The sequence below is a fragment of the Podarcis muralis genome, chromosome 6 (assembly GCF_964188315.1).
Source record: "Podarcis muralis chromosome 6, rPodMur119.hap1.1, whole genome shotgun sequence".
Taxonomy (NCBI): domain Eukaryota; kingdom Metazoa; phylum Chordata; class Lepidosauria; order Squamata; family Lacertidae; genus Podarcis; species Podarcis muralis.
Genome location: NC_135660.1, coordinates 43,202,810 through 43,217,287, shown reverse-complemented (window position 1 = coordinate 43,217,287; position 14,478 = coordinate 43,202,810). Strand labels below are relative to the sequence as shown.

The 14,478-nt window shown below is 43.0% G+C and overlaps 2 protein-coding genes across 11 annotated transcripts in view; one reads left to right on the top strand and one right to left on the bottom strand.

The window, feature by feature from the left end:
• POLL (DNA polymerase lambda) overlaps window positions 1-14,478 on the bottom strand; it is a 125,614-nt gene that overhangs the window by 7,105 nt on the left and 104,031 nt on the right. The gene's annotated exons all lie outside the window — the stretch shown is intronic.
• Window positions 1-14,478, top strand: part of BTRC (beta-transducin repeat containing E3 ubiquitin protein ligase) — a 123,392-nt gene that overhangs the window by 89,101 nt on the left and 19,813 nt on the right. For all 10 annotated transcript variants that reach the window (XM_028730479.2, XM_028730481.2, XM_028730485.2 and 7 more), the window contains 2 exons: window positions 9,577-9,808; window positions 13,870-14,056. In XM_028730479.2, the coding sequence (XP_028586312.2) occupies window positions 9,577-9,808; window positions 13,870-14,056 (419 nt within the window). The remainder of the gene's footprint in view (window positions 1-9,576; window positions 9,809-13,869; window positions 14,057-14,478) is intronic.

The following is a 14,478-nucleotide window of genomic DNA, read 5'->3' as shown; positions in this document are numbered from 1 at the left end:
CATCTTCAAGGGTAGCTCCATATAGTGTGCATTGCAATAGTCCAACCAAGAGCATGGATTCTTGATACCAAGGTGTTCTAGTTTGGAATAATCATAACTGGTGAAACATTGTAAACCAGAGTTTCCTTGTTGTAGTCAGTCACATTGTATCCTGTTGCTCTTTCCGGTCGTTTCATTGCTAGATTATCTCATGTCGCACTCCCTGCAACCCTTTCAGTTGGGTTCCAAAGTCTTGCAGTGGGAGGGATGCCTGATTCTCTCCACCACTGCTGTCCCAAATAGCATTAACCATCCAATCTGCTGCCATTCAGTACTGATCTTACTGTGAATACACAGGAAAGGCCCTGGACTCTGGTATTTTCAGTTACCATGACTTCCCTGCACTGAAACCTGTTGCTACGGTTGTGCCACTGCCTCCTGTTCCCTTGCTGCAGTGTTCAAATGCCCCCTCTAGGATGATCAGCCCCCTTTGTTTGTATGCCAGCTAACCTACTCAGTGCAGTTGATACTTTGGTTGCCAAACCACAAAGCAGTGTTTAGGTCTGACTGCATTTCAGTACCGTATTGTCTTTCTTCCCGAACCCCCAAGTCTCTCTGCCCTTGCCTGTTCTCCTCCTTCTGCCTTTGCTTAGGTAATGTCCCCAATGCTTTTAACTTCACAGCAAAGTTAGAACGCTACGCAGGAAGTTAACTGCCTCGAGTCTTTTAAATTTAAGTAACACACACCAAATAATAAGCTGTTGGTTGCGTTTTTTTGTTTTGTTTCTGTTCTGTTGGTGTGGGTATTTTTTTTTCCTGCCTGCAAAGAAACATAAACACAGCTCTCATTTCTGGCAGGTTTTTACTGTCAGAGTTTCTCCTATTATATTTATCTTACAATTTGCCAGGGGGTGAAGTTATTAAGTTTTAGCAGCAGCCATCGATCAAGTTCACAAGTTAACACGATAAAGGCTCTGTGCCGCTCCGATCCGGGAAAATGATGATCCTCACTCGGTAATTAACTAAATGAGAAAGTTAAATCTTACTTGAGAGCTGGGAGAGATGCAAGAGAGGTGTTTGTCAGTTTCTCAGTGGAAATTAGAAGCAGTTTTTTTGCAATTCCCTAAGCTGCTGCTCTGTCATATTTTACATAAGCACTGGGAAAACGTCTTGTAATTAGTGCTGTCATGGAGGATTTTTTTTTGCTGAAGGATGTTGGAATAATTCATTAGATTATCAAGAAAGGCTTGTGTCCTGAAATGATTAGCACAGTGAAATTTAAACCATTAACGATAACAAGTTTAGAGCTTGCTGCAGTGCAGAGGCACCCGGGGTATGTCTGTGCCTATTTCAATCATTTCTTATAATTAAACATTATGTCCTCTCCCCCTCCCCTCCCCAATTCTCTTCACTTGGGCCCAACCAAAAATTCTGTTAAGGTGGCTCTGTAAAGATCAGCATGTTTACCAGCAAAGAACAGAGGCAGCTATAGATGAGGAGTGCAGGGGAGGGCTGGATGAATCTGTTCGACCCTGATGCTGACATTGAGGGACGAATACTGCCAAATCTTAATTGGGTCTCAAAGCTAGCACTGGGTGCTGCAGTCGGCTTCCCTGTGGTGGTGATGATGGTAATACCACTTAGCATTTGCATAGATAGCCATCCTGCCCTGACATTGTGTAAGAGCCTTACAACACCCGAGTCCCAGGCCTTCTGCTGATCTTCCGTATGTGCTGGCAGCAAAAGTCAACTGCATCCATGCAAACAAGCTTGACCTTGCCTAGTTGAACACAGAGCAGGGTGGAAAATGGAAGACAAAAGATGAGCGCAAGCAAATAGTGTGGAATGGGAAGGTGGGTGAAGGGCCATCGTTCAGTGCTACAGCATATGCTGTGCATATGGCATGTCCTAAGCTCAATTCTTAGCATCTCCATTTGGAAGGATCAACGAAAAGATGATGGGAAAGACCTCCATCTGAGACATGGGAGATCCATCGCCAGTCAGAGTAGACAGTACTGGACTACTTGGACATATGGCCCAACCTGCTATAAGGCAGCATCATATATTCTGTAGCAAATCCATACTCTCCCAGGCATGCAAAGCTGAACTGTGTGATGCACGTTTGTTTTTAGGACACACACTAATACATGTTACTATTTGGTTGCCTTGCTGAGAGAGACCTAGAAAAGGTGTTCTTCATCTGCACTATAAGCTGTGCTAGTCAACAATGTCGGCAACTGAATCTTACCAAATCTTAGTGCTCCGTGAGACAGACCAAATACAAGGGAAGTGTAGACTAGAGTCCCTCTGTGTACTCAGATGTGACTAGTTAAATGGACTACATATAAAGAAGTACATATAAAAAAGTTCCTTCTCCATAGCCTCCCCCGGTGGTCAGAAGTAAATCATTCTCCAGTACAAAAAAACCTCTCAGGGGAAACCCATAGACAATTGTGCAATATGGGAACAGGTTATTTCCCAGGCTCCGAAGCTCTAAGCTGTTGGCAAATGTATACATGTCCTTGTGTTTAACAACCTTTTTATACTGCATACAGCCCTAGCAAGCTTCTTTGAAATATGTTAATATTTCATTATCTGTGCCCACTTGAAAGCTCCAACAGAATAGTGATTACACAGAATTTCCTTGCTGTGAAAAAGCTTTCTCTCTCTTTCCCTCGCCCTATCATGTTGTATTATAGGTTGGATTCTTATAGATGGCACTATTTACTCCGGGGTTAGAGTTCAAGAGTTCATGACCCAATGTGCCTTGCTTCCCTTGTTACTATAATGGTCATCCCTGACCATTAGCCATGCTGGCTGGGACTGGATGGGAGTTGTACGCCAACAACATCTAGAGGGCACCAAGCTGACTGACCACAGTTTCTTCCTATTAATTTTGTGCTTGCCCAGTGAGGATGGTGTGGGTTTGTTGTTATTATTATTTATGGTATGGATGTAGTCAGGGGTGAACGAAAGCATCGTGACACCCGTGGTGGGGCATTGCTACGTAGGGCGCATGTGCGGCATTGCTACATGCACTGTACATAGCAATTTGCCACCGGCAGTGCTCAGCGCCGTACGGACGGTGCCAGGATCCCTCCGTTGCTGCTACAGCCATGAATGGAGGATCCTCTACATGCGGCTGTAGTGGCGACAGAGGGTTCCCACCGCTATCTACAGCGCATGTGCAGCTCCCTCGGCCTGTAAAGCGAGATGAGCACCACAACCCCAGAGTCGTCCGTGACGGGACTTAACTGTCAAGGGTCCTTTACCTTTACCTTTTTACAGCCGTTGGCAACAATTGGGTAAACCTGTTTAGCTCGTGGAAATGCTTCTGCACATCCAACGAAGTTTCAATTCACATTTTTCACTACCCAGGCTGTATTGCAAACGGTGTTTGAAGGTTTCCTGAGTTCAAAAAGCAGCTTTTATTATGGGTGACAGCTTTTCTGAGGAAAGAACCATTGCATCAGAGTGGGAGAAACACACTCTTCTCTGGACCTGGACCAAGGACTGCATCTTTAATGCTTATGATACTGGGACAGAAAATCATTGTGATTTTTACCAATAGGAAAGTCCGTTTTAGTTTAGTGATACAACAGGACATTAGAACATATTCCTTCCTCAAAAGTTTCAGCATATTGGGTTTATCCTTTTTTATCTTAGCCTTTGCTTCATTGTACCTACTGTACAACCACCACATTAACTGTTTTACCTAAAGGATCTTGTAATAGACAGCTCAGCAGAAACATTGTGTGCCCTCGTTGAGATCAATAGAATGCCCTTGTGTTCAGGACTCTTCAATTGATCTCCAGAAGACACCACTGAGACACTCAAATAAAGCAAAGCTGCATTTTGTTGAGTTAAATTCTAAGAAGAATATATGACCACGGCAAGATGTTTCGCATAGTCCTAGTAGTTTTTCTCACATCAGAAATTGAAGCGGAAAGAGGTAAGCACTTGGGCTAGGTTAGAGAAACCAATTGTTTGGAGGTTCTGCAGATGTGTCTATTGAAAAGTGAAGGGAAGTCCATATGGATTATACAGACAGAATGTCCTGAAGCCCCCTTCCCATCCTCACTTCTCTTCCATCTGCACTTCTTCTCTGCATATGTTTTCTAGTAGCCGGTTTTGCATCCTGGGACAGCCCATGTGAGAGAATGGCAGGGCCAGCCACTAGCAGGAGGCAGAGGGTAGTAAAACCTCCATGGCTGTCATGTGACATCCATTGGTAAGGACATAGGGACTCCTCCCCCTCAAGCATAACTTGGAGCAACTGTGTATTCTTTACACCCCATCACTACTTGTCACAGCTTTGTGTGGAATGAAACACAGGTGGGGAAGGGGCCAGCATTCCTACCTCTGCTCTTTCAAACATCTAGATGATGATGATGATGATTTATTTATTTATACCCCACCCATCTGGCTGGGTTTCCCCAGTCACTCTGGGTGGCTCCCAACAGAATATTAAAAGCACGATAAAACATCAAACATTAAAAATTTCCCTAAACAGGAGCATAATCTCATTTTCTATGTGAATGGGCAGACCTGCTTTTACAATCATGAATTTGCCAGTATCACATATAGTTTGGACCTGACAATCAAGCTTCCTTCTTCTTTCTTTAGTGAGGATGCAGGTGTTTAGTATACCCAATATTGCAGGAGTTATTTTCTCCTAGCGGAATACGGAATAGTTTTGTCAGGATTTTGAGATTGCTAGTCATCAGTGGGTTTCTAAGAAATCACTACTTGATTCTAGGTTTTTGTTTTTTTTACTAGACTTCAACAGATGCTTCAAAATATTTTAATTGAATGCTTTAGAACGGGGGGAGGGGAGCTGTGCTTTTACAGCTTTGTGGAGATTAAAGGACATGCAATGAAGTTTATATGTATAGGAGTAGGGATGTTTTTTGTAGTCATAAAGGGTTATACTGCCTAGAAATTACATAGCACCTTCCATAAACTAAGTCAGAGAGGGTTGAAATGACTTGCCCAAAGCCACAAACTGAACAGCCTGGAACCAAATGGGATATTTTCAGTTCCAGACTGCCCCCCTCCGGCATGCATACTCACACATACATTCCCTCCCATATAATTATTATTTCCTTCCATCACCTCATTCTCAGTACTGTGCAGCAGAGTATGCTACAATTCAATTGGTGAGTTTGATTTGAAGTCATAGAAGGAAACTGCATATTGGAGTGAGGAAGGAGGAGCAAGAGAAGCACCGGGACAGAAAATGGGGTGTCTATGGGTGAAGGAAATATATACTCAAAAGAATTTGTTAACAAGGCTCAAATATTGCCACTCTGTGATAATCCTTACACATGCAAGGCATATCATGGTTTTTCACTAGTGAACCTGTACTGACTGTTTTGGCTTGTTCACAAGTTCTATGGAACTGCATGTTGGAAGTAACAGCACTGCTATTTCCTGTGGGACTGTGTAGAAGGGCATAACTCAGTGGTAAAACAACCTGGACAGCTGCTGGAGTCAGTGTAGGCAGTATTGATCTAGATGCATGAATGGCCTGACTCAGTATTAAAGCAGCTGCTTGTGTTCCTATGCTGCTGTTTGCTTACTTGCTTATGCTGGGGGAAAGAAAGCATTGCCTTCTGGAAGGAGCCCACCATTGCAAAAGAGGTAAAGGTAAAGGGACCCCTGACCATTAGGTCCAGTCGTGGCCGACTCTGGGGTTGCAGCGCTCATCTCGCTTTATTGGCCGAGGGAGCCGGCGTACAGTTTCCGGGTCATGTGGCCAGCATGACTAAGCTGCTTCTGGCGAACCAGAGCAATGCATGGAAATGCCGTTTACCTTCCCGCCGGAGCAGTACCTATTTATCTACTTGCACTTTGACATGCTTTGGAACTGCTAGGTTGGCAGGAGCAGGGACCGAACAACGGGAGCTCACCCGTCATGGGGATTCGAACCGCTGACGATCTGATCGGCAAGTCCTAGGCTCTGTGGTTTAACCCACAGTGCCTCCTGCGTACCAAAAGAGGTAGGGATGAGTAAAAGTGCCTTGTGAATTTCTCGCCTATCCCAACCAACCAAAATTGTAAGGTGCTTAAACATTGTATAAATCCTAAAAACAGTCCAGACAACTCAACAGAAATGCAAAACCATTCCAGCAGCCTATGAGCCAAACTCAAACAATTCTCCTTCTGGCTCAGACGAAAACTTGAGGGGAGGAGACGTCACTCAAAGAGCTGGTGTCCTTTGCTTCAGGACCTTCCAGACATCGGAGAGCACACCTCCATTGCAGCTCTCACTGTCCAGTAGGAGCCAGCAGTCACATAACTGGGCAGTGGTTCCTTTAGAAAAATAAATCGCCTCGGGGAGAGCAGGGTTAAAGACAGGTTCAGTCCCACCAGGAGACCTCAGGTTGTTGCTGAGACAAAGCGCACTCCTTGGGTGAGTTCCAGCCACATCCTGCCACTGATTTGTCCAGATGGTGTTTTGTCTTGTCTGTTGTGCTCATGCATAGCCGTCTTGATAGTGCTCTCTCAGACTAGGCTTGCACCACCAGTTGTGACTCCGCTCTTCTAGACATGAAGAGCTGACCTTTCCAGTAAGTGCCACTGCTTTGACCTGGCCTTCATGGGATCACTGAGACATGCTAGGATAGGACAAACTATTCAAAGTAACTGCTTAAATAAATAGTATTTGAAAGCCACTGAGAGGTCCAGGAGAATCAAAAGGGTCACACTCCCCTGTCTTCTGACTGTGGTGGTCAAACCAGGTGAAGAAGGCAGTTTCAGTTCCCAAACTGCGTCAAGATCCAAATCCAAAATGGGTCTAGATAATCCAGGAATTTGCTACCATCTGTTAAGATATATCATCTAAAGAGGGAAGAATAGCAACTAGTTGATATTCTGACAAATTATATAGAATGTCTCCAACCACCACCCTCAAGACAGTCAAAGCCAGTCCCTTTCTCTATTTGGTTAAAAATAGATCAGTGCATTCAGATGGAATGCACAAGAAATCCACAGATTGTTCTGATGAAACAAAATTGTCTTCATATTTAGTCCACCTTGTACACATGGGAAGGAAATATATCATCTGAAACATGCTGGATTCCTATGATTTCCAGTAATTTAAGGCTGGGGTAGCCAACGTGGTATCCATCAGATGTTGTTGAATTATAAATCCCATCTTCCCCAGCCACCATGGCCAATAATGAAAGATGTTGGGATAACTTCATTTGAGCTATCTCTATTTTTATAACTATATATTTTAAATCTATGTAAAATAGTTGCCAGCATTGTAGATACCCAGCACATTAGTATTTTGTTGAGCACTTCATCATGGAAACAGTTTAGAGATTCAGGGAATTTGGGGGTTATCATCTCAGGATGTTTGGTGGTATAGACTGGTCCTCAGAGGTCACCCTTGCATCCTGACTTGTAACATTGCTGCTTATGCAGATTGGTGATTTGGCTCACTTGTGTTCAAAATTCAAAGACAATGTTTTTCTGAGAAGGGAGTAGGTAAAAAGGCAGAAGGTAATGATTTTAAAAACATGCTGGATGAAGACAGCCTGCTGTAAGATTGGCTGTGCAGCAAATGAAATGGGAAATGAAATGAGGTCAGGCTTATAAAATACACCATTTATCAACTATCTAAATCTTAATCCAGCGTTTCATTGGTTTTCTCGTTCTGCAAACAACTGAACTGCTGTGAAAACAGCCACAGAATCCCTCCAGGCCAGTGTTCAATAGAGTCCAACCTTCATGCTTTAATGCTAGGCTATCGCCAACAACATTTGTGCATGGAGAAACCCAGCACTTCTACACCAAGGAGCTATGTTTTATCATTTCCATAAAGACTGTTGAGGCCTCAATAGAGAGCGAGAATCCAATTTTGTTTATGATGTTTCTTGGTTTGCCAACCAAATATTTTGCTTGTCGGTCAATTGCTGAAGGAGCATTAGCAATCAATCATAGGTATGATTGTTCTGCATGGTGTAGAATCTGTCTGTGTAGCATACGGATCCTAGTGGTATATGAAAAAATATGTAAGATCTATTTTCATTCTAACCCTCAATCTTCAAAAAAAAAAAAAACAACCCCCCCCCATCCTTTATTTTCATATAGTACCATATATTAGAAAAACAAGAAGTACCGTATTGCCCTATAGGACGCACTTTTTCCCCTCCAAAAATGAAGGGGAAATGTGTGTGTGTCCTATGGGGCGAATGCAGGCTTCAGGAAGCTAACCGTAAGCCTTGGGAGCCCGCGGGAGTTCCCGCTGGGCTCCCAAGGCTTGCAGACAGCAGCCTGCAGCTCGAAACCCGGGGAGCACAGCGGATCGCGCCCCGGGCTTCGGGCAGATATCCGCAAGCCTGGGGAGACCGGCGGGAGTTCCCGCTGGGCTCCCAAGGCTTGCGGATAGCAGCCTGTTCTGGGGGCTGGGGGGGATTCCCCCCCCCCTTTATTTCCCCCCAAAAAAACCCTAGGTGCGCCCTATGGGGCGAAAAATACGGTATTTCCAGAAGACTGACATTTGGACATAAGGGTGAGGCTTCTAGTTGTCAGGGTGCAAGTCATTCTGTATAAAGGACACTGAGCTTTGTGTCCATCTGTATTCTTTCCACACTCAGCCATGTATGACCAATAACTTGGTTCACCTGATCAAATGCTGCAATTCAGATTAGATTCCAGCAGTTGCACAGGGAACTGTTTGGTCCTATAAGTTTACTCTTCAGTGCAGTGTCTTTACAAGATCAAGATTGGACTATTGGGTTATTTCTTTTTATCACCATGCATAACAGTCTGTAGCAAGTCCCTGCACTATTCTTTAATGGTGTATTACAATTATGTCTAATAACAAATGTGCACTATCTAAACTTCTGATGGCCTTAACTTCTTGGAAGTCTTCAAGACATGCACACTTGTCCTCCCTAGATGTGTTTCAGTCTATTGGAAGGAAATGTCTGAGATAACATATGCTAAAGGACCTTTAGTTTGGTAGTGTTGGAATAACATGGGACATCATAGGATGTCCTCCATAGCAGCAAGATACTGTTACTTAAATCTAGTTAAATTTGTTAACAAAACATTTGAATTGGCCCTCCTCCTTAAAACTATCATAGAAGAGGTTCATACTTTTTATCCGTCCCTGAAATTTGTCTTTGAGGAGCCGGTTTCATGGTGAGTATCTAACACTATAAAACCAGAAAGTCAAAACACATAGTTTTATAAAATGTTATTTTTAAAGTTTCACTACTGTATGTTCATAATCTTTGAATAAGACATATTTGTTTCATACTCTGCATGATGCTGAACAGCAGCATTGGGGAATCCCCCCCCCTCTTTTGTATCTTAAATGTTTTTTCACAATTTTAGTAGCAGTCCAGAATGGACTTTTTAAAAAGGTTTTAGATGTGAAGCATCAGACAGGCATGTATTAGTGCACTAAAGTGGCTGGAAACTTGCAGAAGCTTAGACTGTATAACATGTAATTAGGAGCTGGATGGATTTGTTTGTTCCATTACATGGGTAGGTTTATGTGTAATGTATTGTCTTCTAAGGATGTCAAATTCTCTGCCCTGAAAAATTCAGTGTTGTACATTTTCTTCTTTTCTTCCATAGACAAAACTTGCCAATGGCACTTCAAGCATGATTGTGCCAAAGCAAAGGAAGCTATCTGCAAGCTATGAAAAGGAGAAGGAGCTCTGTATCAAGTATTTTGAGCAGTGGTCAGAGTCCGACCAAGTGGAATTTGTGGAACATCTCATCTCCCAGATGTGTCATTATCAGCACGGGCACATCAACTCATACCTCAAACCTATGTTACAGAGAGACTTCATCACGGCACTACCAGGTAGTCTGAAAAACTATTGGCAAACACACAGACTTTGCAGGCTTCAAAAATGTGTAAAAAGACCTTGACTTCTCATATCTCTCAAACGGCCTTCTTCAGTAGCAGGGTGTTCTGTCCCTGGAGTCCTAGAAAGGAGTTGCCATTTGAGGATATGTCACCTATCATAAAATGTATGCTGTCATGATTTTTTCCCCCTAGGTGCACTAGTGATGTTTGGTTAGTTGCCTTTCCTTTACTGGGGGCGCATAACAGTTAACAGGATTTGGACTTTATGATCATAGAAATTAGCAGGGTCCTGGGGCGGGGGTCATCAAGTTCATGTAATTTCTATACAGCATATTATTTCCTATGCAACATGTTCAGTTCAGTCTAGAACAGGGGTAGTCAATCTTTTTTATACCTACTGCCCAGTAATGCATCTTTCACTTGATGACCAGTGCTCGGTGGAAGGAGGATTCCGCTTGTGCCGTAGAACCCCCTACCGCCCACCTAGAATCTTGAAACGCCCACTAGTGGGCAGTAGGGACCAGGTTGACAACCCCTGGTCTAAAAGCTCCTGGGTGAGGGAAGTAAAACAGAAGTCCTCCTTGCCATCTAGAAGGGGTTCTTCCCACCCTAAATTGTGGTGTAAAAAAAAGATGCTCTATAGAAGGTGGTGGTTGTCATGTTCTATCAGTCACACTGTACCTGCCACATATGCTAATAGGTAAAGTTTTGGCATTTCTTCTTTTTTGCCTGGAATTTTGCCCAATTTATTTAGCTTTAGCATAGTGAATGATGAAAATCTAAAGCCTTAACATCCCCGTTTATATTTAAGTATATTCTTCAATAGCTTTTGGTGTTGGAGAAATAATCTGTATCTATCACTGCCTCACTGTGGCAAATGGAACATTGAGCCGTGGTGAGCCCAAACTTGGGACTAACATGGAGAAGCAAACTGATGTGCCTTCACCTCCCATTTTCAGGTTGGAGGTGGATATTGGAGGCAGAAGCTTATGGGCTTATCTCTGCGCCCAAGGGGTGTTCCAAACTTGGAGCCACTGTTGGACACAGAGGCAGATCAAGTCAGGATGCCTCTGCCTTCAGCTGTCAGATGAAGTGGGAAGGTGGAGGCCTATCACCTTGTCTCTGTGCCTGAATGTGCTCTGAGCTTTTAGCGCCCAAGGAAAGCAAGCTTCTTTCCTAACAATGAGCTGTGGGCAAGCAGGAGCTTACTTTCTGCCCCTCCCCAGCTCCAAACTCAGAACTGAAAAAAGGAGCAGATTCTCTCCTAACATTGTGCTGCATTCGAGATGTAGCAGAAATAAGGGACAGCACCCCACTCCTTTGGAAAAGGTGGTAACAGCAAAGTTTTGTTTGGTCTGTTGCGTATTTCTTTTACTTGCTGAAGCTTGTCTTGTCTGTCAAGTTGAATTATGCTGCTTGGTTTATTTTTCATTTTAGGAAAACTCTGTCCCCACATCTAGGAGTGTCGGGGTTGAAAGAGTTGTCTCTTAGAAATCACATTTCTTTATAAAATTACTTTTCATGAATTTGTCCTGAGAATATGGAGGGAGGAAAAACTACTTTGATACATGAGAAGCTCATTATGAGGTCTTCTGCTTGTCAGCAGCAAAGTCTTGGTACAGCGTGTCCTCTGTAAATCCTGATCAGAATCATCTGATAGGCATCTCACTCTGCATCGTCTGCTTAAATGTAAGACATGTGACCCCAGCCATCCCAAAATGCATTCATGGCTTCCTACGCTCAGCCTCTGTTGTTGACAAATGAAGCTCAGTCTTTGGGGCAGCTGTAACAAGAGCAGGAAATGAAGCATTTGATCTCTCTCTGGATGTTTGGTAGCTTTTTATTTGGAGAGAAAAGTTGCCTGCTATGCTAATCTGGCATGCTTGACTCTTTCCCAAGTGAAACTGGGGATGGGGGTGGATTTGATCAAGGAACTAAAGTAGCCTTGCAAATTGAACATTAATCTATCCACTCAAAAAACCCAGTAGCTCGTATTCACTAGATGCCATAAGAAGTCATGGTTTACCCACAATTCCCATTGATGATCCCTCATGACTTTAGACAGAAGCATCTCTCCAGTTTGAGAGCGAGAATCTCTTCCTCAAGATCCCACAAGAGCACTTTGGTCTGTGTGCATGTATTTTTTAGGTCGTCTCTGTGCTAGCTCTATGATATGAACTAGCATATATGAAAAGCATTTGTAATGTGGGAGCACTTCTAAGTTCTTGGTTCAGTTATAGTATAAGCCTTAAGAATCCAATACTTTCCAACGCATGGCAGAAGGATTGTAGCTCAGTGATAGAGCACATGGGTTGCATACAAAAAGATGCCAAGTTCAGTTCCTGGTATCTCCCAGGTAAGATTCTTCTCTGAACCCCTCTACTGTGAGTTGTAGACAATACCGAATTAGATTGACCCAGTGATGTAGATGGCAACTCCCACTGTTCCTAAAACTTTCTAGTCCTGTAGTAGTAGTAGTAGTAATTATTATTATTATTATTATTATTATTATTATTATTATTATCAATTTCCCCAGCTACTCTGGGCGGCTTCCAACAAAATATTAAAATACATTAGTCTGCCAAACATTAAAAGCTTCACCACCACCACCCCTTTTTGTAAGTGATAGTTGGACCTCTTAGGTTCTGTAAGTGGCATATCCAGTCTCCCTTCAATAATATTAATTAATTAATACCCCACTCATCTGACTGGGTTGCCCCAGACAGACCATTTCTGTCATCCTGTCATTAGTTTCAAGAACTCTAGCAAGTTACTTTCTACTTTTGTCTAGTAAAACTTGGGTCTACATTTCACACAACCTCCGTCTACTCCAGGTGTGTTTGGAGTAGGGTGCAGGTGTGGCTACTCAGGTGCCTTCTTGATCACTATTTTTAGCATAACAGTTGCATTTCTGCTTCCAGGACTGTGTCTGATCTCCTCATAGAAATTGATTTAAAAATAAATGCTGAGATTTTGACATGTGAATTTTGTAAACAGAAAGGCAATTTTTTTGTTGTTGCCCACCCTAATGCATTGCCTGTTTACATGACTGCCCAAAATCAGATGGCAAAAAGAGATGTCTTCCTGACAGTCTCCCTTGTGCCTTACAATAGAAACCAAGTGAAGCTTTATAAGTGAAATCATCTTATTTTAAAGTCCTCTTATTCTTCTGAGGCCACTGCACACACTGAGGTTTAGTGTAAGGTGTTCAGTTAATGGAGGAACCCATCCAGTTCAAGCAGTCAAGGTTAAACCCCATATTTGCTTATGTGGTATTGACCAGCTTATTACTGACATGCCCCTTTCCTATTTTAGTCAATACCATTTTTTCTTTATTTTTATTTTAAATGGCAGCTGTGATGAGACTCACTGGCTGTTCTAACAGCAATGCTGGAAAATGTTAGCAATTTTCACTGTTTTTGCTGCATGTCTTTTACCGAGTAAAATTAATGGCATGAGTAAAACTTTATTACTTCCTCTTTTTTGTGCACACTTCCGTGTGTGTGTGTGTGTGTGTGTGTGCGCGCGCGCACACACACACACACACACACACACATATATAATGAGTGAGAGAAAGAACACAGGTAACCCTTCAGGCTTCATACTGTATTAGGAACAGATATGCACTTTATTCCTTTCTTCTTTGCATCAAAAAGTAGCTTTCTGAGCTGGTGGAATACAAGAACAGCTGTAGTAGCAAAATGAGAAATGGTCCTAATATAGCAAGATTTGGGGGGTGCATCATCAAGTGAGAAAAGCCTTCCATTGAACATCCCCCTAGTGCTAAAACTCATAGAAATAGATTGGAAATGACTTCTAGGATTCTTGATCATCTCTAACGCTTTCCACTTTTATCTTTAATGCTTTGCTGTTTCTTATCCATAAGAAGCTGCTGGTTTCAGAACTTCACAGGAGACTATTTTCTGCCCATCCATCCCAGCTCTGCATTACAGGGAAGGGAATGAGCAACAGTGGGGGTGAAAATGTCTGAGCAGAGATGGGCTTCTCGTGAACTCTCCAGTGCTGATTAATTGCCTATACTTTTTTCCTTCCAGCTCGCGGCCTGGATCACATCGCTGAGAATATCCTGTCGTACCTGGATGCCAAGTCTTTGTGTGCTGTTGAGCTGGTGTGCAAGGAATGGTACCGAGTGACATCTGACGGCATGCTGTGGAAGAAGCTGATTGAGAGAATGGTCCGGACAGACTCGCTGTGGAGGGGTTTGGCAGAGCGGAGAGGATGGTGAGAGCATCTTTCATGCATCTTTTCCCTTGCTCAGTGAGGGAGTAGGTGCTGGTAATTTACGACTTACAGTGGTATGGTTTTTAAATGGTATGGGGCTGTATTCAACGGAATGCTAAGGAGATCGTTCCATCAGTGCAAGAATTTCTACTTCTCTGATGGAACGATCTTCCATCGCCTCCCATCACCTGCTGTTCTGTGGGTTCTCCAGACCCTCCAGAACAGATTCGGGGATGGCATGGGAAAGGTCCTATTGTGCTAACAGGAATCCTTGCACTGACTTAGCCTAGCAAAACAAGTAAATTGAAAACAGCTTTAGGTCATCAGTATGACAGTTCATTTTATCTGAAAATTGAAGATTGCCTTTTAAATTCTACCATTCAGTCTTCATTATTTTTTTCTGAGGCCGTTTTTGGGGAGTA